Source organism: Balaenoptera musculus, chromosome 21, assembly GCF_009873245.2.
Source record: "Balaenoptera musculus isolate JJ_BM4_2016_0621 chromosome 21, mBalMus1.pri.v3, whole genome shotgun sequence".
NCBI classification, from domain to species: Eukaryota; Metazoa; Chordata; class Mammalia; order Artiodactyla; family Balaenopteridae; genus Balaenoptera; species Balaenoptera musculus.
In genome coordinates this window covers 30,739,714-30,766,922 of record NC_045805.1, presented here as the reverse complement: position 1 = coordinate 30,766,922, position 27,209 = coordinate 30,739,714, and the positions used below count along the sequence as shown (strand labels likewise).

The 27,209-nt window shown below is 42.5% G+C and overlaps 1 protein-coding gene across 1 annotated transcript in view; it reads right to left on the bottom strand.

Annotated features, from left to right (window-relative positions):
• Window positions 1-27,209, bottom strand: part of ZMAT4 (zinc finger matrin-type 4) — a 349,149-nt gene that overhangs the window by 142,945 nt on the left and 178,995 nt on the right. The window contains exon 6 of the mRNA XM_036838966.1: window positions 8,800-8,956. Within this exon, the coding sequence (XP_036694861.1) occupies window positions 8,800-8,956 (157 nt within the window). The remainder of the gene's footprint in view (window positions 1-8,799; window positions 8,957-27,209) is intronic.

Here is a 27,209-nt window from a genome sequence, read left to right as displayed (position 1 = left end):
ATAAAACCACCACTCTCTCTCCTCGCCGCCTCTCCCCCCCCGAGATCATTCATTGTCTAGATCAGAGGTGGGCAAACCTTCCACATAAAGGACCTCGGAGCAAATATTTTAGGCTTTGTGGATTCTGTGGTTTCAACTCTGCCATCGTGGCACAAAAGCGGCCTAGACAGAACGCAGGTGAATGAGCACGGTTGTGTTCCAATCAAACTTTATTTATGGAACACCGAAATATGAATTTTCTATATTTTCCGTGTGCCACAAAATATTCTTCTTTTGATTTTCTTTTAAATCGCTTAAAAACATAAACACCATTTGGAGCTTGCAGACCACACAGCACGGGCAATGAGAGGTCAGATGTGGCTCTCGGGCCAAAGTTTGCTAAACCTGATCTAGCTCAGCGGTTCTCAACTAGGGTCAACTTTGCCCCCCAGGAAACATCCGGCAATGTCTAGAGACGTTTCCTATTGTCACATGTCTAGTGGGGCTCTTTTGTCATCTAGTGGGTGGAAGCCAGGGGCACTGCTAAACATCGTACAATGCACAGGACAGCACCCCTCCCCTAACCAAGAATTAGCCAGTTACAAATGTCAGCGCCACTGAGATTAGAAACTCTGAGCTAGATAAAGGGTTCCTGTGAGAAACTGAGAGCCCTCCCTAACACCCCACGCCATAGGTTATATAGTTATTAAGGCCCTAGTTGGACAAGTCTCATCCTAAATTCTTCTCAGATCTCTCCAACTGCAATGATTCTAACTGTTCTTCAATAGATCCTGTGTATCCATAGATCTTCACGGTGTGTCGTTCATTGTAGCCAAGGGCCCACGTTTCCTCCACCAAACGGCGAGCCTCAGAAGGGCGTGTGGTGTCTTATCCACCTTTACATTCCCAGGACCAAGGGTGACAGGAACTGAGCTAGGGAAACAATGAACTAAAACCTCCAAGTTATGAACTCACTTGAGGCAGGTACCAGGCGAGGGAATTCCAGCTTCCGTAGAGAAGCTACTTCTATGAGCCCTTAGAGTGGAATTTTCTGTCCCAGAATGCCAGAGTTGCTGGGTGAATCGATGGCCAACAAGGCCCCATGCTTGATGCAGCAGGAACTACCTTTGGCCAGAAAGTCAGTGGGACTGGAGCTGGTTGAGAAGAGCCAGTAGGACTTCCTGCAGCCCCTCTTACGGCATCAGTGGAATCTTCAGTTACCCGTTGAGCTTGGTGTCCTGTGGCATCACATGAGGCTGGAGCAGGTGGGACCACAGAGCCAGAAATAGATCTGCAGAATCCCGCAGCTCTGTGTTTGCCCTGCCCTGCTCCCATCCAATGCACCCGACGGCCCTTGGATCCCTGACTCAGCCCCTCCTCCTAACCTGAGTTTCTCTCACCCTGACCCTGCTTCGCTCTCCCCATCTCAGAGCCCACCTCTGCCCCACCCCAAGCTTCTGCACCGACTATGCCTCTTCCTCCTATGATTTCTGGACTCGGCTAGTCCACACCCTGGACGTCCCAGGCCAACACCACCAATGGCTCCCTCCCTGCACACAGCACAGAGCCCCGCTTCTCCCATCCTCCGACTTGCCCTCTGCTCAGATCCGGTCTCCTGCTCGGTCCTATTAGCTCCATCCTCCCTCTCTGCCCAGTCACGCTGGATTATGTCTCGTTTGGCAGATTTCCCTGGCTGTTTTGATTCGTCTTCTCCCCAGGTTCCTGTGACCTGTACCCTGATCCCTACATCTGCACTCGTACTTGTCCTCAGGCAGGGACAGAACGCCAGGTGACACTGGCTGTCACTCTCTGTTTCAAGAACACGGAAGACAGGCAAGCTTGTGTCCGGGGAGGATGCGGGAGAACAAGTGTGGAGCCCTGTTCCCTCCAGGAGGTGCTCTTGGTAAAGCAGATTCACCCAATGGAAGCAGCCTTGGATGACAAGACAATAAAGTATTTCAAGAGCAAAATTATATAGCCCGGAGTTCAGAGCAGGGTAAATAAAAACAGCTTCATTTCCTAAGCAAACAGAGAAAAACATTTCCTGAGCTCTACGTGGCCCTGTGATTAGCACTTTGCATTTATTAATCAGATCCTATAATCATTGTGGAAAGCCTTTGATATAAGTAACAGCATTAGACCCATTGTACAGATTGGGAAAGGGCAGTCCGGGCAGGTGAAGTCCTCAGCCAGTAAAGGGTGGGGTCTGACTGACCTGCTTAATATCACAGGACAAAGTCAGCAGCGGTTTTGCACAGCGAAGTAATAAGTTATACTTGGGGGTAAGGCCCTGATACAAAGATATACCTCCTTCCCTCAGGCGAATCTCTGAAAACAGTCACGTCAGTGTTCCCTATGTTGAATTTGAGGCTCCCCAAGGTGAAATAAGTAAAATATACATAAAGGAGTGTCCTGTTTGGCTAAGTATTTACTTAGCCCAGGTGTGTTAGTTTCCTCTGGCTGCTGTCACAAAGTACCACAAAATTAGTGGCTTAAAGCAACACAGTTTTACTGTATCACCATTCTGGAGGTCAGAAATCTTAATTCCATAGGCAACGTCAGTTGCCCCTTGCCATGTAACACACGTTCACAGGTTCTGGGGATTCGGAAGCGGACACATTCGGATACACTATTTGGTCTCCTGCAGGCAGTGGCAGTACCCTTGGGGCGCCACCAATGGCAGACCTGCAGCCACTGAACACATACCCCTACAGGGCACCCAGGCAGCTACGGGGAAAACCCAGCACCGCTTACGGCACAGGAGCCCAGAACGGAGCCGCCCACCTGGCTCCTCATCCTCCCCTGCTCTGTTGGAAGTGCTCCCCTTCACCTACAGACTCGGCTCCTGTGACGGGCCTCCGGGGCCAATCCCTGCCTTCTGTGAGCAGGTTTACATCAACCTTCTAGCCCCTTGTGTTTCCACTCTGGTCGCACAGCTCCTTCCATATACCTGAGATTGGCACTCTCTTCTGGGCCTTCATTCTGGTGTCTGGTTCCTTGTTTGATCCTTCAGAGACGTTGAGTTCTTGTCTTTTCTTCTTTTTATAAATTTATTTATTTTATTTATTTATTTTTGGCTGCACTGGGCCTTTGTTGCTGCGCACGGGCTTTCTCTAGTGGCAGCGAGCGGGGGCTACCCTTCGTTGTGGCGCACGGGCTTCTCATTGCCGTGGCTTCTCTTGTTGCAGAGCACGGGCTCTAGGTGCACGGGCTTCAGTAGTTGTGGCTCGCAGGATCTAGAGCGCAGGCTCAGTAGTTGTGGCGCACGGGCTTAGCTGCTCCGCGGCATGTGGGATGTTCCCGGACCAGGGCTCGAACCCGTGTCCCCTGCATTGGCAGGCAGATTCTTAACCACTGCGCCACCAGGGAAGCCCGAGTTCTTGTCCTGAAAAAGATTTACTGTCACCTCTATTTGCTTGCCAGTCCTCAGTCCCAGATGCAGAGTCCTGCCCTCGGCTGGTGGCTGCGTCTCTCTCCGTCTGACAGGTTTCCTAAACGCCACAGCCCGTTTGTGTCCTCGGCTCCGTGGCCACCCCCTCGCCCCTGAGTTCACAGTCCCTGCTCCCCCGGCCCACCAGCACCAGCACTGCCCCCCTCTCCTGGGCCAGGCCCCGCCTTGGTTCACAGAACTCATCCCAGAAAGGTCCGTCTCCAAGGAGGCCCAATCCCGGGCACCCTTGCGCTCCTCCCAAGGCAGAGTTTGAATAACCCCATGTTAATCATAATCAGGACGTCAGAGGCTCTGAGAGAGGAAAGGGGTCAGGCTGCCTACTACCCCCCATCAACTCACCAAAGGCTCACCTGGGAAGACACAAGACCTTCTACTTTTCAAAGCACTTTTCAATCTATCATTTGCTCTGTAAAAGGGCCAGTGAGAGGGGCTTCCCTGGTGGCGCAGTGGTTGAGAATCTGCCTGCCAATGCAGGGGACACGGGTTCGAGCCCTGGTCCGGGAAGATCCCACATGTCGCGGAGCAACTGGGCCCGTGAGCCACAACTACTGAGCCTGCGTGTCTGGAACCTGTGCTCCGCAACAGGAGAGGCCGCGACAGTGAGAGGCCCACGCACCACGATGAAGAGTGGCCCCCGCTTGCCGCAACTAGAGAAAGCCCTCGCACAGAAACGAAGACCCAACACAGCCAAAAATAAATAAATAAAATAAATTTTAAAAAAAAGGGCCAGTGAGGTAAATGCATCCAGTATAAGAAATAGACGACTGATGGGAAAACTAAGGTTGAAAAGTATGTGGAGCTACTAAAGGAGATGCGACAAGACAGAGCCAGGGCCTCACTTCCTGTCTCCTGACTCCCCGGCTAGGATTTCTTCTGCCATATTATGTCAGTGGGTCAAGCCTGTAGGTAGCATCCGCTGAGAATCTCAGGGTTGGAAGGTCTTTAAACGTCATCCAGGCTAACCATGTAATCTAGGGACATTAAGTGTCCTCTAGGCTAATGTCATGATGGTGGCAGCCCCTCAGGAAATGCCCTGCCAAGTGGTCAGCCAGCCTCTGCTTCAAAAGCAGCCCCCAGACACACAGCTCACCTTTGAGTGTCTCTGAACACTAATAAAGCCTTCCTTATCTTGAGCTCAGATCTAACCCCCTAATGTCTACCTACTTATTGGTTGAATCTGTTGCACCCAGGCACACACATGCATGTGTGCACACACACATATGCATACACACACACACACACATAACAGGGAAGAGCCGAACTGGACTACCTGTTGGATCTGTTTCTTTTACCTTAACCTTTGCTTTCCGCTGCTTTTGTTCATTAAAAGGGCACTGTCTATACATAATTGCCTGCCTTGGGGAACCCTGCCCCTCTGCCTGAATGTTAAACCGAAGTGCCTTTGTTCAGGGAAACTCTGGACCCTGTTCCACCTGTAGATGGCTGCAAGAAAGAAGAAATGAACACATCCCCTCCCGGAGGCTGGCCATTCCAGGGGATAGTTGCATAACTTATGCCCTTCTTACTTTACTTCCTCATCTCCTTCCTTTCTCTGTGCTATAAAATAAACTGGCATCCAAACCCCGATAAGATGGTTATTTTGAGACTTTAGTCTGCCATAATCTCGGTCTGGCGGCTTTCGTATTCCCTGCCTCAACACCTTGTCTCCGATTTATTGGCCTGTCGTGCGGCGAGCAGAGAGAACTTGGACCCGGTAACACACACACAGCATGACTCTTTCCCATGACAGCCTTCTGAGTAATCTCTTTTCCGTGCTAAACAACCCCACTCCCTTTCCTCTCCCTCCAGTGAGAGGATTTCCATGCCCTTCACCATTCTGGCCTCTGTCCTCTGAGTCACCTCGGAACGCTTCCCACAGTGTGGCAGTGACACGACCACGGCAGCCTCAGTCTAGCCTCCGAGCTGGGCAAGACCTCCACGCTGGAATCTGCCAAGCCTTGGAGAATGTGGTGGGTCCCGAGTCCTCACCATGCTCTCATCTTACAGAAGGATCTAGAAAAGCGTGAACTGGAGCAGAGATTCCACAACACACTAACAAACAAGATCCGGAACTGGGTTTTGTTCTAGTGGCCCTGCCAAGCATTTCAGAAATTCTAGTAAATACACGCCCATCTGGAAAGGCAACCCAAACCCAAACTATGTAATTCGGCAGGATCCCCAGCTGATGCTTGATCAAAGCACATCCTGAGTAGGAGGAAAGGTAATGATGCCCGGATACCAACTGCTCGCCCTCATCAGATGGAGTAGCTCGGAGAAGCAATGAGCTGTGCTTCAGTTATTCCTGCCCAGAAATCGCCACCGCTCAGGAGCCTCTTATTTCTGGAGCAGAGGCTTCAGCAGCACACCTGAGCAGGGAGATTGCGTCTGAATTCAGTTGTTTGGGATTTATATGTTCTCTTTTTTCCTTTTGTTTTCATGATAGAAGTAATGTCAAGCCAATCTGGTTGATCAGGCAGAGCAGTTCCTAGATAGGCAGAGGACGGTGAACCTTCGGGCACCACTGCTGGGTTCGGCCGCAGGCAGCAAGGGCGGATGGCAGGCAATCCCGACTCCGCTCAAGGAGCAGAAGGGGTTGCACTTGGGGGCTCAGGAAGCCCGTGGCCTGGGTATTCTTTTCTGCTGCCTCTTGGTCCTTATCCTGCATTTGCAGTAACTGCATTTTGCTGGAGACCAAGCCTCAACCTCTATCTTAGGTCTGGCAAACCGGGTTCCTGATGTGTCCTTATACTTGGTTTCCAGCCCAGCACTCTGGTCTAAAATGACGGTGCCCTGCCATGCTCTGAACAGCCTTTTCTTTCCCTAGAGCCCCAGGACTGCAGCCAGCACCCTGCTACCACCTGCCCGACTTTCTTGATGCTGGAACCCTGCTTGAGTCTCAGCACGATCTCGGTACCCAGAATCTCCATTGCTGGATTCCACCCTCCTATCAGGCCCTCCAACCTTGTCCTGTGCCTCAGGACATAATGCCTACCCTCTGCTTACACTTGTACCTAATGACTCACCTCCCTCTAGGAGGACACATTGCTTTCTTTGCTCCCTGCCAGCAGCTGGGTTGACAACAACGCCAGCCCAGGGACCAATGTAGCTTCCCAGGCTCTCCAGTTCTGTCTGAAGTTACCATGTTCCAAGATCCTTTCTGCTCAAAGCAGCTTTGGAGGAGAATGGATGAGAGGTTAACCTGCAGAAAGGGAGATGCTGGGAAAAGAAAACCAGCATCTGTTTCCATAGCCCAAGCCACGAGCTATGAGTGCTACCTTCCCCCCGCCCACCCCCATTCCCTCCTCACCCACCCAGCGCCTTGATGCCTGTCACAGGGAGGACTGGGCCAGCTCCGTGGACGCCAAGACTAAGTCATTAAGGAAACACTGCACTTCAAGTATTTTAGATCTTTTTCCTTTGGGATATATTGATGGCAACTAACAACGCTGAGGATAACTCAGAAAAACAAACTGATGCTTGGTTATCTTAAGGACGTATTGAAATTCACAAAGCACTATTTTTTTTTGCCTGGTGGTGATTTTTTTTACAGAAATAATAACTCCCATTTGCTAATTAATGTGATAAACAAAGATATAGCCTCTTCTCTTCCATCACCACCCCCAAAATTAATTTTAACAGCAATACTAAGCTTAGGCAGAGAGAACAAATGGGCTAGTTACACATTCATGGAGAACAGGTAAAAACTTTCCAGTGGTTGTTTCTTTGAGGTGTCTATTTTAAGAGATTTGAGAGGGAGTAGGTTACAAGGTGAGTATCCAACCTTTTAGAGAGCAAAAATCAAGAGTTTCGACCAAGTGCCTGCTTATCAAATGTCAACACACAGAATGTGCCTAAATCAAGCTGAGCTTGTCTCCAAATTCCACGTGTTTTGCAACGCCATCCTATATCTGAATGTCATAGCCACCTTTACAAAAACAATAGTCTTTAGTTCAACTAAGTAGAAAAATGCAGTGAAAAGATTCCTTGCTCGTCTCCAAGTAAAAGCAGATACCTTTCTTAAGAAAAACACCAGTGAGGATAAAAGCCAAGTATTGTTTTAGACTCTCTTCAATTTCAAAAATACCATTGAAAAAATAATTACACCCACGATTTATGCATGATTCATTAGGCAGCCAGATACAATGCACTGCTACCTTGTAATTGCACTGAAAAAGTCAACATCATGAAATATACCCTCAACTTCTTGGGATTATCACCTAGTCTAGTAACATCTTTGCCACAATGTAAATCTTGTCCAAAGAATCTATCTTGATTAAATGATAACAGTAGTAATTTAGTTCTATGACTTAATAGACTTCTGAAGAATTTTTTTTTTTTGTTACTTCTGAAGAACTAGAGGGTCAAATGATCTGTTATCAATGTTTAAGCTTTTTTTTTTTTTAAATTAATTTATTTATTTGGTTGCACCGGGTCTTATTTATTTATTTATTTTTATATTATTTTTATAATAATAAAAAAATAAATAAATAAATAAATAAAAGTGCAATATTTATTATATTATATTATTTTTGGCTGTGTTGGGTCTTCGTTTCTGTGCTAGGGCTCCCCCTAGTCGCGGCAAGCGGGGGCCACTCTTCATCGCGGTGCGTGGGCCTCTCACTGTCGCGGCCTCTCTTGTTGCGGAGCACAGGCTCCAGACGCGCAGGCTCAGTAGCTGTGGCTCACCGGCCCAGTCGCTCCGCGGCATGCGGGATCTTCCCAGACCAGGGCTCGAACCCGCGTACCCTGCACTAGCAGGCAGACTCTCAACCACTGCGCCACCAGGGAAGCCCAATGTTTAAGCTTTTTATTGTGAAAGTTAATAGGCTTGAATCACAAGATTCCCTACAAAGATGACTGAAATGTCATCTGGGGGGAGGGGCTGGGTGCACCTCGGGTGTCAGCACATGAAAGTGTTTTTAAAGACTCCCATTTTCCTCCTCCCTATCCCCATGAAGATAAGAACATTATCCAGGAGTAAGTAGGGAAGCAATATGTGTACAATACACTATCCATCACCCCTACTGATTACAGACCAAAACTAGAAAGGACAGTGTTCCTTACATAATAGATAGATTATCTTACATAATATACGATAAATATGACAGACAACATCTTGCAGGATGGAAACAGCCATTCAGAAGATGCAAACTGCTGAATTACGAATCTGAAGGCGCCAGGTTGAGAGAACCAGCCCTTGGATTTAACAGTCTTATGACAGCACAAGTTCCGCTGGGCTACCTGTTCATCCCTTTAGGTTTTCCTCTCATCCACTCTCATTCTGGCAGCCACCCGTGAAGAGGGAGCCTGACGAACGGGATGGGCACTGGATTTCGGTGTCTCCCCGCCATCACTGTTCAGACACCTACCTGTGGTCGTTAATGGGGTTTTCTCTCCTAGCAACAGTTTTAACCTCTTGGCATGGATTTTGCCTTGATAATGTGAGTCGGCCACCACCGCAGAGGTGAAGGACATGTTACAGAGGGTGCAGCATTTGTTTTTATCCACCATGTCGGCATCACTTCCCTGTGAGGGAGACAGATGAAGAGAACATTAGAGAGAGCCCCAAGGCCTCTGAGGTTTTTGTCCCATTCCGTTCTGTCGCACGTGAAACTCGCCATAGACTTTCTTCTTGAAATGTCTGTATTGTCTTTGCTCTGCAATCTCTTTTTTCTTCTCCATGATAATCATCATCAAAACTTTCTCAGTTACTAATTTCAACCTATATTTAATAGGGACCACTACTGCCGGGCACTGGGAACACAGGACAAATGGGCGGATATGAACCTACCCGCAGAAAACCAAGGCCCACAGCAGGTGAAAACACAGTGGATCTGGCACCGGGAGGAATGGGGTCTCTCACTGCATCCATTATACGCATCAAAGTAAGTAAAATATCAGAGTTCACATGGCCTGAATTATTTAGCAAAAATTATCATTTGGCATTCAGCTCTGCCTTTGACCCACTTTAGTCTCACCAGGATACGTGGTCCCATGTTCAAGATTTTTTTAAAGATTTCTTTAAGGAAATGAATATTTTTCATAATTAACTTGAGTCTATATCATAAAGCTATGGTGAGCATGCTGGCTGAATTTTCCAAGAGAGTTTTTGCCATTTTCCTTTCCTTCAGGACAGGTGATTCATTAACTGCGGCACAAAATACTTAAATCCAGCTTGATTTTTATTCCTTTGTAAGACTTCATGAAAATGAATAATGATTTGGAGAAAATAAATCCTTTGTCAGACCATGTGACCTGTCTATTGTGCTCACAGATCATCAATTACTTATATTCTGTGAGGGGAAGATTAATCCATGGGCTCCCCTCGTGCCTAGTTAGAAATTGAAGGTAAAGAAGACTCTCAGATAAGGAGTTAATCTATTCCTTAGGGGAACGGCAGTAGCAAAGCATCTCTTTATTAAAACAGCAGCCTTGGGTGAGTATCTTGCCCCACAATGGCCCCTTCTCCTATTCCCGGCAGGCCCAAGGAGTGCAATTTAAAATAAAAAGGAATGAAATTGGGTCATCTGTAGAGACATGGATGGACCTAGAGACTGTCACACAGAGTGAAGTAAGTCAGAAAGAGAAAAACAAATATCGTATATTAACGCATACGTGTGGAATTTAGAAAAATGGTATACATGATCTTATTTGCAAAGCAGAAATAGAGACACAGACGTAGAGAACAAACATATGGATACCAAGGGGGGAAGGCGGGGTGGGATGAATTGGGAGATAGGGATTGACATATATACACTATTGATACTATGTATAAAATAGGTAGCTAACAAGAACGTACTGTATAGCACAGGGAACTCTATTCAATGCTCTGTGGTGACCTAAATGGGAAGGAAAACCAAAAAAGAGGGCATATAGGTATATGTATAGCTGATTCACTTTGCTGTACAGTAGAAACTAACACAACATTGTAAAGCAACTGTACTCCAATGAAAAAAATTTTTAAATAAAATAGCATGGGGACGAGGATGAGGGTGGGGATGGGACTGAGAAAGGGAATTCTGTATTTTTCTGCATAATGATAAGATGTCCAGACTGCTGGAGAGTGCTGCCTTGCAAATTATGTGGCAGTTAGAAAACTAACTCCTTCCTTCTTAAGGCATTCGTTGGTAATATGGCTGACAACTGGCAGTCAATCTTGGGAGGAGCGGGGTGTGTGTGTGTGTGTGTGTGAGTGTGTGTGTGTGTGTGAATGTACCAGGAGGCTGGCCCGCAGTTCGGGGATCGGGAAAAGGGAGAGACGCCATAAGAGTCTCTGAGATTTGGAGTCCCACCTACAGCCATTTATTCTCTTGACCTTAGCATTTAAATCTTAGCATCTCCCCAGCCCCCTTACCACAGCTAATGAGTGAGATTGAAAGAAATGTACTGCTAGGGGCTGGGGTGGGGGTCGGTGAAAGGAGATGGATTCTATGGAGAGGGGAGGGGCTTCCCGAAAGAGGTCTCCTAGAGAGGCACAAACCTCAGGGCAGGACGTCTGGGTAGACATCGAGGCTGGACTCACCGAGTGTACCCTTGCTGAGGGTTTCAAGCCGAGGTTTTCTCCTCAATACAAAACCAAAAAGGGAATTCCCTGGCGGTCCAGTGGTTAAGGCTCTGCAATTCTACTGCAAGGGGTGCGGGTTCAATCGCTGGTCGGGGAACTAAGATTCTGTATGCCTTGTGGCACAGCCAAAAAAATTTAATTTAATTTTAAAAAATAATAAAAATAAAAATAAAAAACCAAAATGAAGTCATAAATACTTGTACCCCTTTGTTTGGTCTACTGTGGAGCTGACTGGACCAGGCAGGGAATAGGAGAAGAGTTGGCTTCCCCGCATCGACCTCACCAGCCAAGCCCAGGAGATGCCCCAGATCTATGTATGGGGTAGAGCTAGGAATACTGGGAAATACAAATCAGGGAGTTACTGAAGGCTTTGAGCCCAATAAATGAGGAGTGGACAGCTCGGGAGGACTGAGAGACACAAACTGGCACTTTCCCACTCTGTGTGAGAGGATATTTGTCCTACATTTGCGGCGGGGGAGAAAGGAAGGTTGTCAAGGTGAAAGTGGTTGCTTGATTTACCCGTTTTCACCTACTTATGCATAATATGGGTCAAAGCACCTAATTTTTTTCTTAAAATTAGGCAGAAGATCATAAGCCAAAGCTTAACTCACAAGCTACAGCTATTTAGATCACGTGCATCCTTCCTGCCTCTTTCTAGCAAAATTGCCGGCCCAGCCTGTCCCTCTCTCCCTGGAGTTCTAAGGTGGAGACATTTCTACAGAAAGTGGCTGCTGTCATTATATAAAGTGTATTCAGAACTAGTTTCTGGGGCAAAGGACAGCCCTCAAACTGTATAATGACCAGTGGGTTTATGGTATTCATTCACCCAACACATTTTTAAGGACCTCCTAAATGTGCGAGATGCTGTGTTAGATGAATATAACCCTACTCCTTGTTATTAAGGAGGTTGGGACCAGGAGAATTGGAGAAGGCAGGTATAAAATGAAAGGAAAATATTGTAATCAAAGACATATAGTCTCCTATTGGACCCACGCTCTCCCAATTGTAAGGTAAAAAGACTAGTAATGTAAATGAGCCTATTTCTGTGGATTTTCATCTTCAAGCCTTTCTTGTGCCGGGAATGTCCTTCCTCGTCATTTCCTGTCTAATCTCCTCTTTCCAGAACCTGTTTTCATGGCCCAGGTTAACCATCACTTCTTGAGATGAAGCTTCTTCTGTCTCCCTCTACTGTCCTGCAGAAGTGGGCACTGATCTTAGGGTCCTCTGTGTGTCCTGTACATACTTCTCTTAGAATAGAGCACTGAGTCGTGATATTTATTTGTTTTCATATTTGTTCCCCTTGTGAGGAAGAAGGACATTGCTAAGGTCAAGGAAATTGATACTGAGGCCCCAGCTTTTAGCACAATGCTTGCCACACAGTGGGACCTGCAGATATTTACTGAATGAATGGAGGAGTTGAGGGTTGGTTTGTGAGGTTAGTAAATTGCATGCCATAAGAAGTCAAAAGAGGAGACAGGTAATGCAAGGAGGTCTATGGTCAGCCCAGATCTTTCAGACTAACAGGAAGTTGGCCAGAAGAAGAACCAGAATTTTCAACAATTTATAAACTAACTTGAGGGTTCAACTAGGGCAACATTTTCCAAAAATTTATGTTTGTTTCATCATGGTTTTAATATATATTCTTCGATTTCTGCTCTGCTGGGCAATCTCATTCACATCACAATATAGAACAGGGGTCCCCAACCTTTTTGGCACCAGGGACCAGTTTCGTGGAAGACAATTTTTCCATGGACTGGGGTTGGGGGGGGGGGATGGTTGTGGGATGATTCAAGGGCATTGCATTTATTGTGCACTTTATTTCTATTATTATTACATTGTAGTATATAATGAAATAATTATACAACTCACCAGAATGCACCATCAGTGGGAACCCTGAGCTTGTTTTCACTTGCCACTCACTGATAGGGTTTTGATATGAGTCTACAAGCAATTGATTTATGATGGTCTCTGTGCCATCAAACCTCTCTGCTAATGATAATCTGTATTTGCAGCCACTCCCCAGCGCTAGCATCACCGCCTCAGCTCCACCTCAGATCACCAGGCATCAGAGTCTCATAAGGAGCACGCAACCTAGATCCCTTGCATGCACATTTCACAGTAGGATTCGCGCTCCTATGAGAATCTAATGCCGCCGCTGATCTGACAGGAGGCGGAGCTCAGGCGGTAACGCGAGCGATGGGGAGCGGCTGTAAATACAGATGAAGATTTGCTGGCTTGCCTGCCGCTCACCTCCTGCTGTGCGGCCCCATTTCTAACAGGCCATGGACCGGTACCATGGACCCCTGATATAGAAGAATCAAAGAATAATAGAAGCAGAGAACCAACTGTTATGCAAAATATATCATGGGATATAATTATGCCATCATTGCAGAAGAGGGTCAAAGAAAGTGTAGCTGTCTGACAAGAGAGGGGCTGGGATGCCCTGAGAAGTAAGGCAGATTTTGAGGCCCATAGGATATCTTCTATAGGATATTTTACTAAAGAGGTCAGTGTAACTCACATGATGCCACCATCTCTGATTCCTCTAATGACCCTGGTGGAGATGCAACTACTCAGAAAGAATCTCAATATTAACCAAGGGCCTGGAAACTGCTGGAATTTAATTGTGTGTTCCTGGCTATCTACATCCTAAATTCATAGCTCCTTGCAACTACAGATCATAGCATTGTTCCTAGAGTCTCCTACTGCCCCCCAGAGCCCTGCTCTTCTATGGCTCAGGGGAGAAATTCCATAAAAGTTGATGAACTGACCTCAATGAACACATTTAAGGTTTCTGGCTTAAAGAATTGAGAATGGCCCCCAACTACCAAGTAAATTAAGGGGAGTCCAAGATTGTCTTAAAATATGGTTTTCAAACTGGAGGTAAACATTCAGTGGGACTTTTTCAATGCAGTATCCACATGGCTGAAAGAAAAAGAAATTGTGGAGGGTCCTAAGGCTGCCTAGTCAAAGCATTTTGCAAAGTTAAGAACTTTTCAGAAGAATTCCATCTAGGTGAAAAAAACCTGGCTGACTAGGCCAGAAATCTAGTCCCAAAATTCTGTTTTCTGTTTTTGTACTTTTTTTTTTTTTTTTACTTAATTCAAATAACTTTCTTCATTCTCCTTTACTTTAAGTGAGTGTAAAAAGTCTGAGAGAGAGACTTTTATTTCAGAATGTCAGAGTGAGGAATGCTGTGAAATTGTTCCCTGGCAAAATAACCATAACCAGTGAAAATTCTTTTTTTTTTAAAAAAACCCTTTAAAGTCTCTGAAAATTATCCTAAGAGCAAACACCAAATTAAAAAATATATATCTATTTAAGAAAATATACTAACTCTCAGTAAGAACAGTGAGAGTCTATGGCACTTCAGAGACAACCTCTCCCTCCCTACTGACCCCCAGTTCAGCATGAAAAAAGGTCGACTCTGCTGTGTGTGGTCAAGAAATTAGTGTTCCCTCTCCCATCAGCTCCCCATTAAGAGATATCAAGAAGAACAGATCACCAACACATCCCCTTTAGCTCCAAGCTGTAGAAACTAAATTCCTGGCAATGTAGCCCAGACAGAGATCAGGTACTCTCTTCCTCACTCTTATTCATAGGACAGAAGCTCTTTCCCTGGCATAGCAGGCCAAGAATATTGGAACCATGATTGGCCATGCCCCAGTTTGCTTGGAGGACAGAGGTTCTGTGCCAGGGGAAACAAGCTAAGAAGACCAGAGGCTGCCACCTCTGCCCAGATAATAAAGCAGAGCTGTCACTCTGAGAAAAGCAAATGCTCAGAGATTTTTCCATAAGAACAGAGCGGGGAGAGGGGCTGTAAGAACAGAGAGCTCCTAAACTCTCCCCAGAGGAACTGACTGAGTTTGAAATAGAGTGTGGGAAGGTTTATGCTAAAGGATGCTCTCAAAAATAATGGAGGTTTTGGTGGTAAGCAATTAAGAGAAAGCTGATAGCTCCATCAGAGCAATAAGCTAAACCACAGACCAGCTAGTTTATCAGAAAGAACCAGGGAAAGAGACAGCTAAGGCGAGCCTTCCCGGAGTGAGAACAAACTTCAAAGACTTGCCTCAAAAACTAATGCTACAAAAAGGACTGAATTTAATCAGATCAGAATTTATATTGAGCACTGGCAAAAACAGAAGAGCAATCATCCAGCAATTAGCAGAGCCTAAGAGCTAGGTATGTTTCTAGCAGAGGCAGACAGCTTAACAGAGAAGATCAGGGAAAGAGACAGTCAAATAGAGTCCTGCAAAAACACTGTCACCCCACAATGACTGTGCACTTTCCTAAGGCTGTTCCTCTGAGCAATGACATTTGTGGCTGCATATCATGGGGGGGAAAGAGATATAATTAAAATAATCTAGCAAAGACGCTGGACAAATAAATAAGCCATCAAGAACAAAAACAAACCCAAGAGGGTGGGGGAATAAGTTTCCAGAATTGCTACAATATATTACCTAAAACATCAAATTTTCAACAACAAAATTAAAAAACAAAAAAAACCCCAGAAAAGTGTACCCCATACAGAGAAAAAAAAGGGCCCAGATGTTAGGTTTATCTGGCAAAGACTCCAAAGCAACATCAAAGACTTAAAACAATTACAAATGTGTTCAAAGAATTAAAGGAAATCATGCTTAAATAATGGAATGTATGATGCCAATATGCTATAAAGTAGAGAATATCAATAAAGAAATAGAAACAATGAAAAAGAATAAAATGGATATTCTGGAGTTAAAAAGTGCAGTAATTGAAATTAAAAATTCATCGGTAGTTTTGAGCTTGCAGAAGAAAGAATCAGTGAACTTGAAGATAGATCAAGATAGAGATTGTGCAATTCAGAAAAGAGAGAAAACAAAGAATGAAGAAAATTGAACAGAGACTCAGAGAAATGTGGAACACAGTGAAGCACACCAACATATGCATAAAATTGTAATACCAGAAGAAGAAAAGAAAGAGAAAGGAGCAGGAAAACATATTCAAAAAAATAATGACTGAAAACTTCCCAAATCTGAAGAAAAACATTCATCTACACATCCAAGACATTCAACAAAACTCAAGTAGAATAATCACAGAATGATCTACATCCAAATACTTCATAGTAAAAACACTGAAAGCCAAAGACAAGGGGAAATTTTTTTTTTTTTTTTTTTTTTTAAGGGGAAATTTTTGAAGCAGCAAAGAAACACAGCTCATCACAGACAAGGGAACCAAAATAAGATAAACAGTTGACTTCTCATCAGAAGCAATGAAGGTCAGAAGACAGTGGGATGACATACTCAAAAGGCTGAAAGAAAGAAATCTATCAACCAAGAATCTTATATCCAGCAAAACTTTTTTTTCAAAATTTAAGGTTAAATAAAGGCATTCATAGATTTTTTAAAACTGAGAGAATTTGTTCCTAGCAGATCCACACTATAAGAAATACTAAAGGAAGTTCTTGAGGCTGAAAGCAAATGACATCAGACAATAAGTTGAATCTCATAAAAAGAAACAATAAACAAAGAGCACCAGTAAAGGTAACTATGTAATTATAAAAGACAACATAAATGCACATGTCTTTCTTCTCTTAAATAATTTAAAAAGTATATAGAGTCACATGTATATATTTGTATAGTTGGGCCAATAATATATAGAAATATAATGTGCTTGACAACAATAGCACAAAGGAGGTAGGTGGGAGCAAACCTGTAATACAGTAAGGAAATGACACCAGGTTGTAACTCAAATCCACAGGAACTAATGTTAAGAACCATAAAGAGTAAATAAGAAGGTGAATACAACAAACACTAAAATATATACTGTTCTCCTTTAATTTCTCAGCTTCCTTAAGGATATAAAATTACATAAAATAGTAATTATAGCAATATATCATTGGGTTTGTGACATGCATAGATGTAATATATATACATAATAATAGTAGCACAAAAAATGGAAAGAGAGAAGACTGCTATACAAGAGTAATATTTCTATATTTGGCTAAAATTAAGTCAGTATAAATCTTAAGTAGATTCTGATAAGCTGCAATGTATGTGTAAGCCCTAGAGCAACCACTAAATAAATAATTTCGAATAATACAGTGAAAAATCACTAAAGGAATTAAAGTGGTATAGTACAAAATATTCTCTTAATGCAAAAGAAAGTGCTATAGGAGAAATAAGGGAATAAAAAAGACATAATTCATACAGAAAATATAAACTAAAATGGTAAATATAAATGCAACCATAGCAACAATAACACTAAACTGTGGCAGTATTATACAGTCTAATCAAAATAGAGATGATAAGACTGGATAAATAGAAAACATGACCAATCAATATGCTGTCTGGAGGACACACACTTTGGATTCAGTGATACAAATGGGTGAAACTACAAGAATGAAAAGACGGGACTTCCCTGGCGGTCCAGTGGTTAAGACACCATGATTCCACTGCAGGGGGGCATGGGTTCAATCCCTGGTCAGGGAACTAAGATCCTGCATGCCACAGGGCGTGGCCAAAAAATAAAATAAAATGAGCATAGTTTTAAAAAATAAAATAAAAAAATTAAAAGATATATCAGGCAAACGGCATATATAACCAATCTGTAGTGACTCCTAGGAAAAGACCTAGGCAGTACACTTTTTAACATCAGTCTGAGCAATCTCTTTTTAGATATGTATTCTCAGGCAAGGGAAACAAAAAACAAAAAGAAACAAATGGGACTATATCAAGCAAAATACTTCTGCACAGCAAAGAAAACCATCAACAAAACAAAAAGACAACCTACCAAGTGGGAGAAGGTGTTTGCAAATCATATATCTGATAAGAGGTTAATATCCAAAATATATAAAGAATTCATACAATTCACAATTAAAAAATAAAACTGATTAAAAAATGAGCACAGGAGTTGAAGAGACATTTTTTCCCAAAGAAGACCTACAGATGGCCAACACATGAAAAGTTGCTCAACGTCACTAATCATCAGAGAAATACAAATCAAAACCACAAGGAGATATTACCTCACACCTGTCAGAATGGCTACTTTCAAAAAGATAATAAATAACAAGTGTTGGCAAGAAAGTAGAGAAGAGGGAACCTTGTGCACTGTTGTTGGGAGTGTAAATTGGTGCAGCCACTATGAAAAACAGTACTGAGGTTCCTCAAAAAATTAAAAATACAACTACCATATGATCCAGCAATTCCACTTCTGGGTTTCCAAAGAAAACAAAAGCACTAATTTGAAAAGATACATGCACCCCTATGTTCATTGCAGCATAATTTACAATAGCCAAGATATGGAAGCAACCTAAGTACCCATCAACAGATGAATGGATGGATAAAGAAGACATAATACATATATACACACACACACACACACACACACACACATAATGGAATGTTGGTCATAAAAAGAATGAAATTTTGCCATTTGTGACAAACATGGATAAACCTAGAAGTTTTGCTATATAAAATAAGTCAGATGAAGACAAATACTGTATGATTTTACTTATATGTTGAATCAAAGAAATAAGACAAATGAACAAAAACAAAACAAGTGAGCAAATATAACAAATTAGAAACAGAGTCATAAGTACAGAGAACAAACAGGTGGTTGTCAGAGGGGAGGGAGGTAGGGGGATGAGTGAAATAGATGAAAGAAATTAAGGGGTACAAACGTCCAGTTACAAAATAAATGAGTCAGGGGATGAAATGTGTAGTGGGGGAAAATTAATAATAATGTGATATCTTTGTATGGTGACAAAGGAGGTCAAAAGGTACAAACTTCCAGTGATAAGCTAAATAAGTACTATGGGTGTAAGGTACAACATGATTAATATAATTAACACCGGTGTATGGTATAATGAAAGTGATTACGGGAGTAAATCCTGAGTTCTCATCACAAGAAATATCTCTTCTATTTCTTTAATTTTGTATCTATATGAAATGGGTGATGTTCACTAAACTTATTGTGGTCATCGTTTCATGATGCATGTAAATATGTAAGTCAAATCATTATGCTGTACAACTTAACCTTATATGGTTCTGTATGTCAATTATCTCGTAATAAAACTGAAAGGAAAAAATTGGGCAAAGGATCTGAATAGACATTTTTACAAAGAAGATATACAAATGGCCAATAAGAACATGAAAAGATGCTTGAATCACCAACTATCAGGAAAATGCAAATAAACCACCGTGGGATACCACTTCATAACCACTAGGCTGGCTAGAGTTAAAAAGATGGGTAATAAAAGGCATGAGCAAGGATGTGGAGAATTAGGAACCCTCATATACTGCTGGTGAGAGTGTAAAATGTCACCGCCCCACATTGGAAAACCATCTGGCGGTTCCTCAGAAGTTGAAACGTGGAGCTACCGTATGACCCAGCAATTCCGGTTCTAGATAACAATCAGTCCTTCTCATTTACAGGCACGTACAGGTATCCCCCGCTTTTCGGAAGTTCGCTTTCACAGAAGACCTCCAATTAGTACCTGTTTCACTAACTGAAAGAAATCCCAAGAGGGTTGTGACTTTTGGGGAGAGAAGTGAAAACAGCACTGAGCTTTCGTTTTGCACTGAGCTGTTACAGGGGCAGCACACAGCCGCAGGCTCCCTCCCCAGGAACTACACAGCATCTCAGCATCAAGCGGCCATAGCTTTGCACACCCTGTGAGTACCTGTGCCTCCGTTAGCAAGGTGTGTCCTAAGGTAATCGCTTCTTCGCTTTACGCCATTTCAGCTTACGAAAGGTTTCATAGGAACGCTCTACTTTCAGATAGTGGGGGGAACCTGCACTTGCAAACTTACCTACTTGCAAATATTTATTTGTAACCCCCAAATCCACACTTGTGGTGCTATTGTGGTAATTCGCAGACTCGTGCACAGTGGCAAAAAAAATGAGTCACCTGATACACGTTCCCAGCTGAGCTTGAACAAGGCAACGCTGCCTTCTTGTTTCACCTCTCATGCTGTAAACAAGTGTGCTTTTTATGGCCCATTCAGTTCCACGTTTTTTTTTGCATTTTTGTGCTTTTTCTTGGTGATTTCACTGCTTCAAATGACCCCCAAGAGTAATGTTGAAGGGCTGGACAGTGTTCTCAAGCACAAGAAGGTTGTGATGCACCTTACAGAGGAAATACACGTGTTACATCAGCTTCATTCAGGAGTGACTCATAGTGATGTTGGCTGTTTGAGTTTGGTGTTAATCCGTAAACAATACTGTACATCTGGAATAAGGAAGAGAAAATTCGCTGATCCTTATGTTATCCAGAAAGTGCTAAGGTCATATCTGCAGTGCATGATGAAGGTGTGGAAAATCTGGAAAAGTGGCTAAATGTGTGGATTCACAAGATAACAGCCGATAAAAAAGCATAATGGACAGCATTGTTGTGAGGCTAAAAGTCAATGAAATGTACCACATTACCCAGAGTCAGGAAGATATTAAACGTTCCTCAGCTAATTTTATCATAAAAAAGAACTATGTATAATCAACTATTTGTAAGAAATGTGTATTAAATAAGGCATCTTTAAAGAGAAACACATAAAACGAGGTTATGTATCGATAGATTGACAAAAGTCTCGGGACCAGCGGCTTGCAGGAACTTAACCCTGTATTTCCCCTAGAAGCAGTGGCTCAGCATTTGCTAACTCAGAGCTGGTGACTTTACAGAACATAACTACATGAAAAAATGAGAACTGAATGTATATTTCATTCAAGAGAAATAAAAATATATGTCCACATAAAAACATGTACATAAATATTCATAACAGTATAGTTCATAATAGCCCAGAAGTGGAAATAACCCACGTGCCCATCACCGGAAGAACTGGTAAATAAAATGTGTCATAACCCACACAATGGCCCATTATCAGCAATAAAAAGAATAAAGTGCTGACACATGCTATGGCCCAGATGAACCTTGAAAACACTACGCTGAGTCAAAGAAGGCAGTCACAAAGGACCGTATATTGTATGATTCCATTTGTATGAAATTTTCAGAATAGGAAAATCTATAAAAACAGAAAGTAGCTTAGTGATTGCCACGCAGTAGGAAAAGGGGAGAGAGAGTGAGGGAAAATGGGAGCAAGTCCTAATGGGTACAAGGTTTCTTTCTGGTGAGGATAATATTCTATGGTTTACTATGGTAATAGTTCCACAACTCTGTGAATGCACTAAAAACCCTTGAAGTGTACACTTTAAATAGGTGAATTGTAAGATATCTGAATTATATCTCAATAAAACTGTTAAAGGAAAAAAAAAGCCTAAGAGATGCATTTAAGTATTCCAAAAGCCCAAAGGAATACTACATTTGAAGCATAACTTTTCTTTTCTGGGCATCTTCTGCTTGGAGGCAAGTCCACTGAGAAAGGGAAAAATAAAAAATATTTTGTTCGTGTGGACTGCCTTGTAGGATATGTCTCAGAACTAGCTGGAAGTCCTTGGAATTCCGATCACTGGTGTCCATTTCAGCTAAAGACATTTCGTGGCTACCATGGAACTCTAACTGCAGCTGCTATTAACCTACACCTAAAGGCAAGAGCAACTTGACACCCCCTGCTAGAGCCAGAAATAACTGTATCTCCCAGCACATACCGTGCAGTAAGATGAAATGTCCAATAAATGCAACTATTTCCAGAGTTATGCATGTCGTTGCTTATCGTCTGGTATTTAACTTCGAAAAGAGGCAGTAAGCAGGAAAGAGTGTTCCTTCTCCTTCTCTCCTACTTTATTGGGAACAAAAGATCTAGAAGAGGCTTCTTGACTGACTGCGGGGCCCTGGCAATCTTTCTCCCACTGTTCTCTCTCACACATCCTGTCCCCCTCCATTTAGGTCACGCTGTCCTCTCCCCTCCCAGGCTATTCAAATCACACCCAGATGCCAGTCCATTTTCTCCAGGACTCCTGTGAACTTCAGCTACGTCTTCAGTGGCTGACCTCTCCCCGTCCTGAATATCTGTGCCTTAAATTTTGATTAGGTATATTTCTTTAATTGTTTCATCTGCATTTTTTTATTAGGGTCATCTCTCCAAAACCATCTTGAAGGCAAGAACTATAGGAGTGATCCTCCCTCCCCACCCCCCCATCTCCAGAGCCTGCTGTGGGTCTAACTACATAGAAGAGACTCAATAAACATGGAATAAGTAGTTGCTGAATGAATGATGTGAAGTGACCATCCCTGAACCAGGTCTAACTTGGTCATGTACATCTGTTTTCCGCATAAAATCATCTCCCCCAGGCTCTCTTCCCAGCATTATTGCGGTGTCTCAGGAAAAGGTCAGTGGGCATGGAGCTCACACTCAATACTGAAATGGACATAGTGGCAATGGTATGTTATCATGGGAGTTTGCCCACACAACAAGGATGTGTCCTGCTGGCCAGGAAAGTGGATGGTGACCAGATATCCCAAGAGGAAGCTACAGTGTCTGCAAGAAAGTTGGCATGAGCCTCGTGTCCCAGTGTTGACTAGAGAGATACACAACCCATCCTTTGGATGGAAACCATCCCTCCATTTCCATAGGATTGGGGAAAGTGGTCCTTTTGACACTAAAGGAAAGAGAGAAAGAAGATGTCTCCCCGGGAGAGATGCAGAATTGTCTGTGCGCCTTTGGTGTTTGGAAGGCACTGGTTTGTTTTTGCAGTCACAAAACAGAAGAAATATTTAAACAGATGGTAACAGTACTTACGAGACCCCCCAAAGGGAGAAATTAGCCAGAGCCCCTGAGACAGGACAAGCACTTAAGTCAGATAAGCCCCACTAACAAAGAGAAGGGGCAAACAAAACTGTCACCATTGAATAGATGTGCCACAGAGAACAAAGGCGATGGGAGAGGCAGGAGGGAAGAGGGGGAGACCAAGGGCTAAAAGCTCTGAAAATCTAGAACCTTCCAAAGGAAAAGCTGTATGTCCTGCCTGAGACACCACTTGAAGATTGGACAGAGCTGAGGCGGCCTTAAAGTTTGAATGCCACCCATGCCAGAGAGGCCTATTCACCTTTGCCATCCACACTCTCAGACCCCACGTACCCACACACCTGCCTTTTCTGAGCCGTATGAGGCACCTTATGTATTCTCCCACACTTAGTTTTCATAATAACTCTAAAACAGGCTTAGGATTTATCTCTGTCTTCCCTTTTCCCTCATCCCCCAAATACAAGCCATCAGCACATCCTGTCACCTTGTCCTCCAATTTCACCCCCAAACTGTCTGTTCCTCTCTGTCTCTCAATCCACTTGTATAGTCTTTTCTCTGATCACTCCCACCGTTCAAACCTGAGTCCTTCTCCACTGCATGCCTCTCTTTTATACTCTTCATAGCACTTACTTCACATTCTAAAATTATATGGTTTAGCTATTTAAATCAATTTATTTCTTATCTGTCCCCTACCACTAAATTATTCAGTCCTGTGTGCCCAGTGTCCAGAGAAGCAGACTGGCCTAGAGTCTGTAAGACAAGCCACAAATATGGCCACATTTAAAATTTTAATAGTCATATTAAAAGAATTAAAAGAACCTGTGAAATGAATTTTTAAAAACATACTTTATTGAGCCCAATATATTCAAACTATTTTCTTTCCACATGTCTTCAACATAAAAATTATTAAGGAGCCATTTTATATTCTTATTCTCCTACCAAGACTTTGAAATCCGGTGTTTACATTTACAGCACATCTCAATTCAGGTTACCCGTATTTCAGGCGTCCAGTGGCTCCATGGGCCAGTGGCTATTGGGCTGGGTGGCATAGTTCTAGATCATAATGAGTAACTGTTAAATACTAGTTGAACTAAAAAATGAATGAATAAATGAATGAAGGACTCAGTGAATAAATAAATAAATGAATTCCCAGTTTCACAGATCAGGAAAGTGAAACCAGAGTGTTTACGTAAATTCTCCAATATGTCATACGTTTAGAACGTGGGGGAACTGATTTTTGAATCCTTGACTCACTGAACTCAAGGCAGTGCTATTTCCATGACATGGCACTGGCATCTTAGGTCAGTTGTCTCAACAAAAGCTTTCAAGGGCCCTTTACTACCTAAAAATAAATTCCTTATCATGACATTTAAAGTCTGCTACCACGTAACTCTCAACACACTTTTCCACTGCTTTTCACACATCATGTGCCCCAGGCAAACTGATTTTTTCAAGGTCAGGAACACAAAGGAACCTGCCAGGAGATGGCCTGAAGTCCCAGTTCTCAATGTTTCTGCCCTTCATAGCCTGGCCGTCTGCCCTTGTCGGATGCTGCAGGTGACGGAGGATCCAGTGCTTTTGGTCCCATTTCTGTATCAGGTTGGACAGCAGCGACTCCCCAGAAGAGGAAGCCCCTATCTTGTCCATCTTTCTGTCTCTGCCCCAGCAGAGTGCCCGGAACATGGCCGCTTGAATGGAGGAATAAACCCCCCATCCTACAACCACCCTGAGTACATCGCTGCATGTCCTTGTTCACATGGCCCCTTCCACCTAGAATTTCCCCAGTCCTTCTACATGCAAGGGTCACTCAGATACCATCTCCCTCATCAAGGCTTCCCCAAGACAGCCCACCACCAAGAGATCTCATTCTTCCCTCACTGCTGCACAACTTCATTGAGGTCTCTCCCCACACACTTAACACCACCAAGCAAATATCTCACTATTTCTACTGGAACGTTCATTCTTTGGTCTAAAAAGGTATCATCCCCAGTGCCCAGCATGGTGTTTTTGTGTGACGTCCTAAAAAAAACACAGAATACTGCATTAAAGAGGAGCAGATCTGCATTCAATAGATGCTGGTTTAAGTCCTGGCTTTAAATGTACGAGATGTCACATAATTATTGAGTCTGAAATTTCTCCCCTGTTAGGTATGAAATAAAACCTGCCCTGTCTGTCTATTCATGAGGTAAAAGTCAGGATAAAAGAATACAATATATGGAAACATGCTTTGTTTGGAAAGTACTTTTCAAAGTTTATATATATATATATATATACACATATATATACACATACACACACACACACACACGTATATACACATATTTATGTATATACATATATAATGTAACATATAATTATAATATTGTAATTATATTATTCATATATATATACATACATATTCAAATAGACTGGGAGATGGATGCATATTATCTTATTTTATATTTTTCATGGCATTTATTTATACCTGACTTTTTCTCACTTATTTACGGGCGTTCATGTTTAATCCCTGTCTTCTATCGTTGTAATGTATGCTGCTTGAGGCCAGGAACTCTGTTTTATTCACAGCTCTACCCCCAGTGTCTATAAGAGGACCTGCCATAGTCCATTCAATAAACATCTGCTGATGAATGAAAAAATACATGCACACAAAATAAAATGAGGATTCTGAGAAGATGCTGGCGACAGCGGTACAGTTTTAAATTTTCTCTGAATCCCCAAATAAACACAGAACTGAAAAGCCAAACAAAAAAAAAAACCAAAGGCAACACTTCTAACAAAACTAAATGACAAGGTAGTCCCAGGAACTTCAAAATACAAGTGAATAAAAATAAACAACAAGATCTAGAAGGCCTGTAGGTGTAAGCCTCTGTGCAGGAAAACAGAGTGAAGGCATGGGGCACCTGTTGGACCTCAGAGCAGGAGGGCCCTCAGTGGCCAGTAAGTCCTCATGAGCAAGCATGGCAGATCCATGTGAGAACAGCAGCTGAAATTAGGAGGGCCTGCTCCATCCCAGCAGCAGGTAGGTGCAAGGGTGTATGCAAGGTCAGGAGAGGAAAGCACATTCTTGCCCCTTGGAACTTCCAAGGCAATGCATCAGAATTCTTACCAGGACAGAACTTTATACTGAAAAGACGCCGCTGAAGATAGAATCAAAACGTTGGGGTTGACATATACACACTACTATATTGAAAATAGATAACCAACACGGACCTATTGTATAGCACAGGGAACTCTGCTCAACATTCTGTAATAACTTAAATGGGAAAAAAAATTGAAAAAGAACAGATATATGTATATGTATAACTGAATTACTCTGCTGTACACCTGAAAGTAACACAACACTGTAAATTAACGACAGTCCAATATAAAATAAACATTTTTAAAAATCGGTCAGAACAAGGACAATGGAGACAAAGAAAAGAGAGGTTCAGACAAACATGCAGGAGTGAAAAAGAGCCAATAATAGTCAGTAAACAAGTTATTGTATTTTTAAACACTAAACACAAACATGCTCATGCCAAAAATGTAAAAAGAAAGGAGCTCTGTTAAGTTAGAAAAGCAACCTTGAATCACACCTCCTTCTAAAAGTTCAAGAGACAAATACATGATAATGAGCAAGAGAAAACTATGAAAATCATATTCCATAAGAGTTATTTTCAAAAGGAGCAAAATAACAAGCTCACAGAAAATGAAAACATATCAGAAACAAATGCTTTCAAAACAAATCAAAATAGTAATCTTCTATGTCAAAGCAAACTAAGACACTTTAAGAAAATGATACAAGGCATGAAAGGACAACATAAAAATGAGAAAATTCACAAGTTAGGTGTAAGAACTACAAAAATAAGTGGAAATAAAAGAATAAATCACTTCAGAAATGAAGATTAAACTAGAAGAAACAGAAGATGAATAAACACAATGAATAATTCTCTAAGAGAAATAGAAGGTAAAATCAAGGAAAACATTTAAAATTCTAAGGAAGTAGAGATATAAAGAGATTCAATAGTAAGTGACAAATTGAAGAAAGACAAGGATAATCCAATATATGAATAATAAGAGACCTTGAAAAAGAAAGTGAAATAAAAAAAGCATATGCTGGTATTTTCTAAAATTAAAATTAAAGAACATATATTAAAAGAGCATGCTCTGAATGTCAATTCAGAGCAACCAATACTAAAATATATTCCAGGAAAATTACTGAACTTGAGAGTAACATTTTAAAAAAGTATTTGAGCCTCTAAGAAAATGACTTATTTATAAGGAAAACAATATTAGATCATGATCAGACTTTTCAACTGCAGTGTTTTATTCTAAAAATAGATGGACTAACATATTTTACATTCTCAAGAAAAAAAGGTGAGCCCAATTTTTTTTTATATCCAGCAAACCTGACATTTCAATAGAAAGGGTCCAAAGTGATAACAGGGATGAACTCAGGTAACTTTGTTCTCATGAGCCTTTCCTACTGTATCTGCTGAAACGACTAGAGAGACATCAATAGAAGACTAGTGGTTGTATAGTATATATGGTTACTCATGAAATT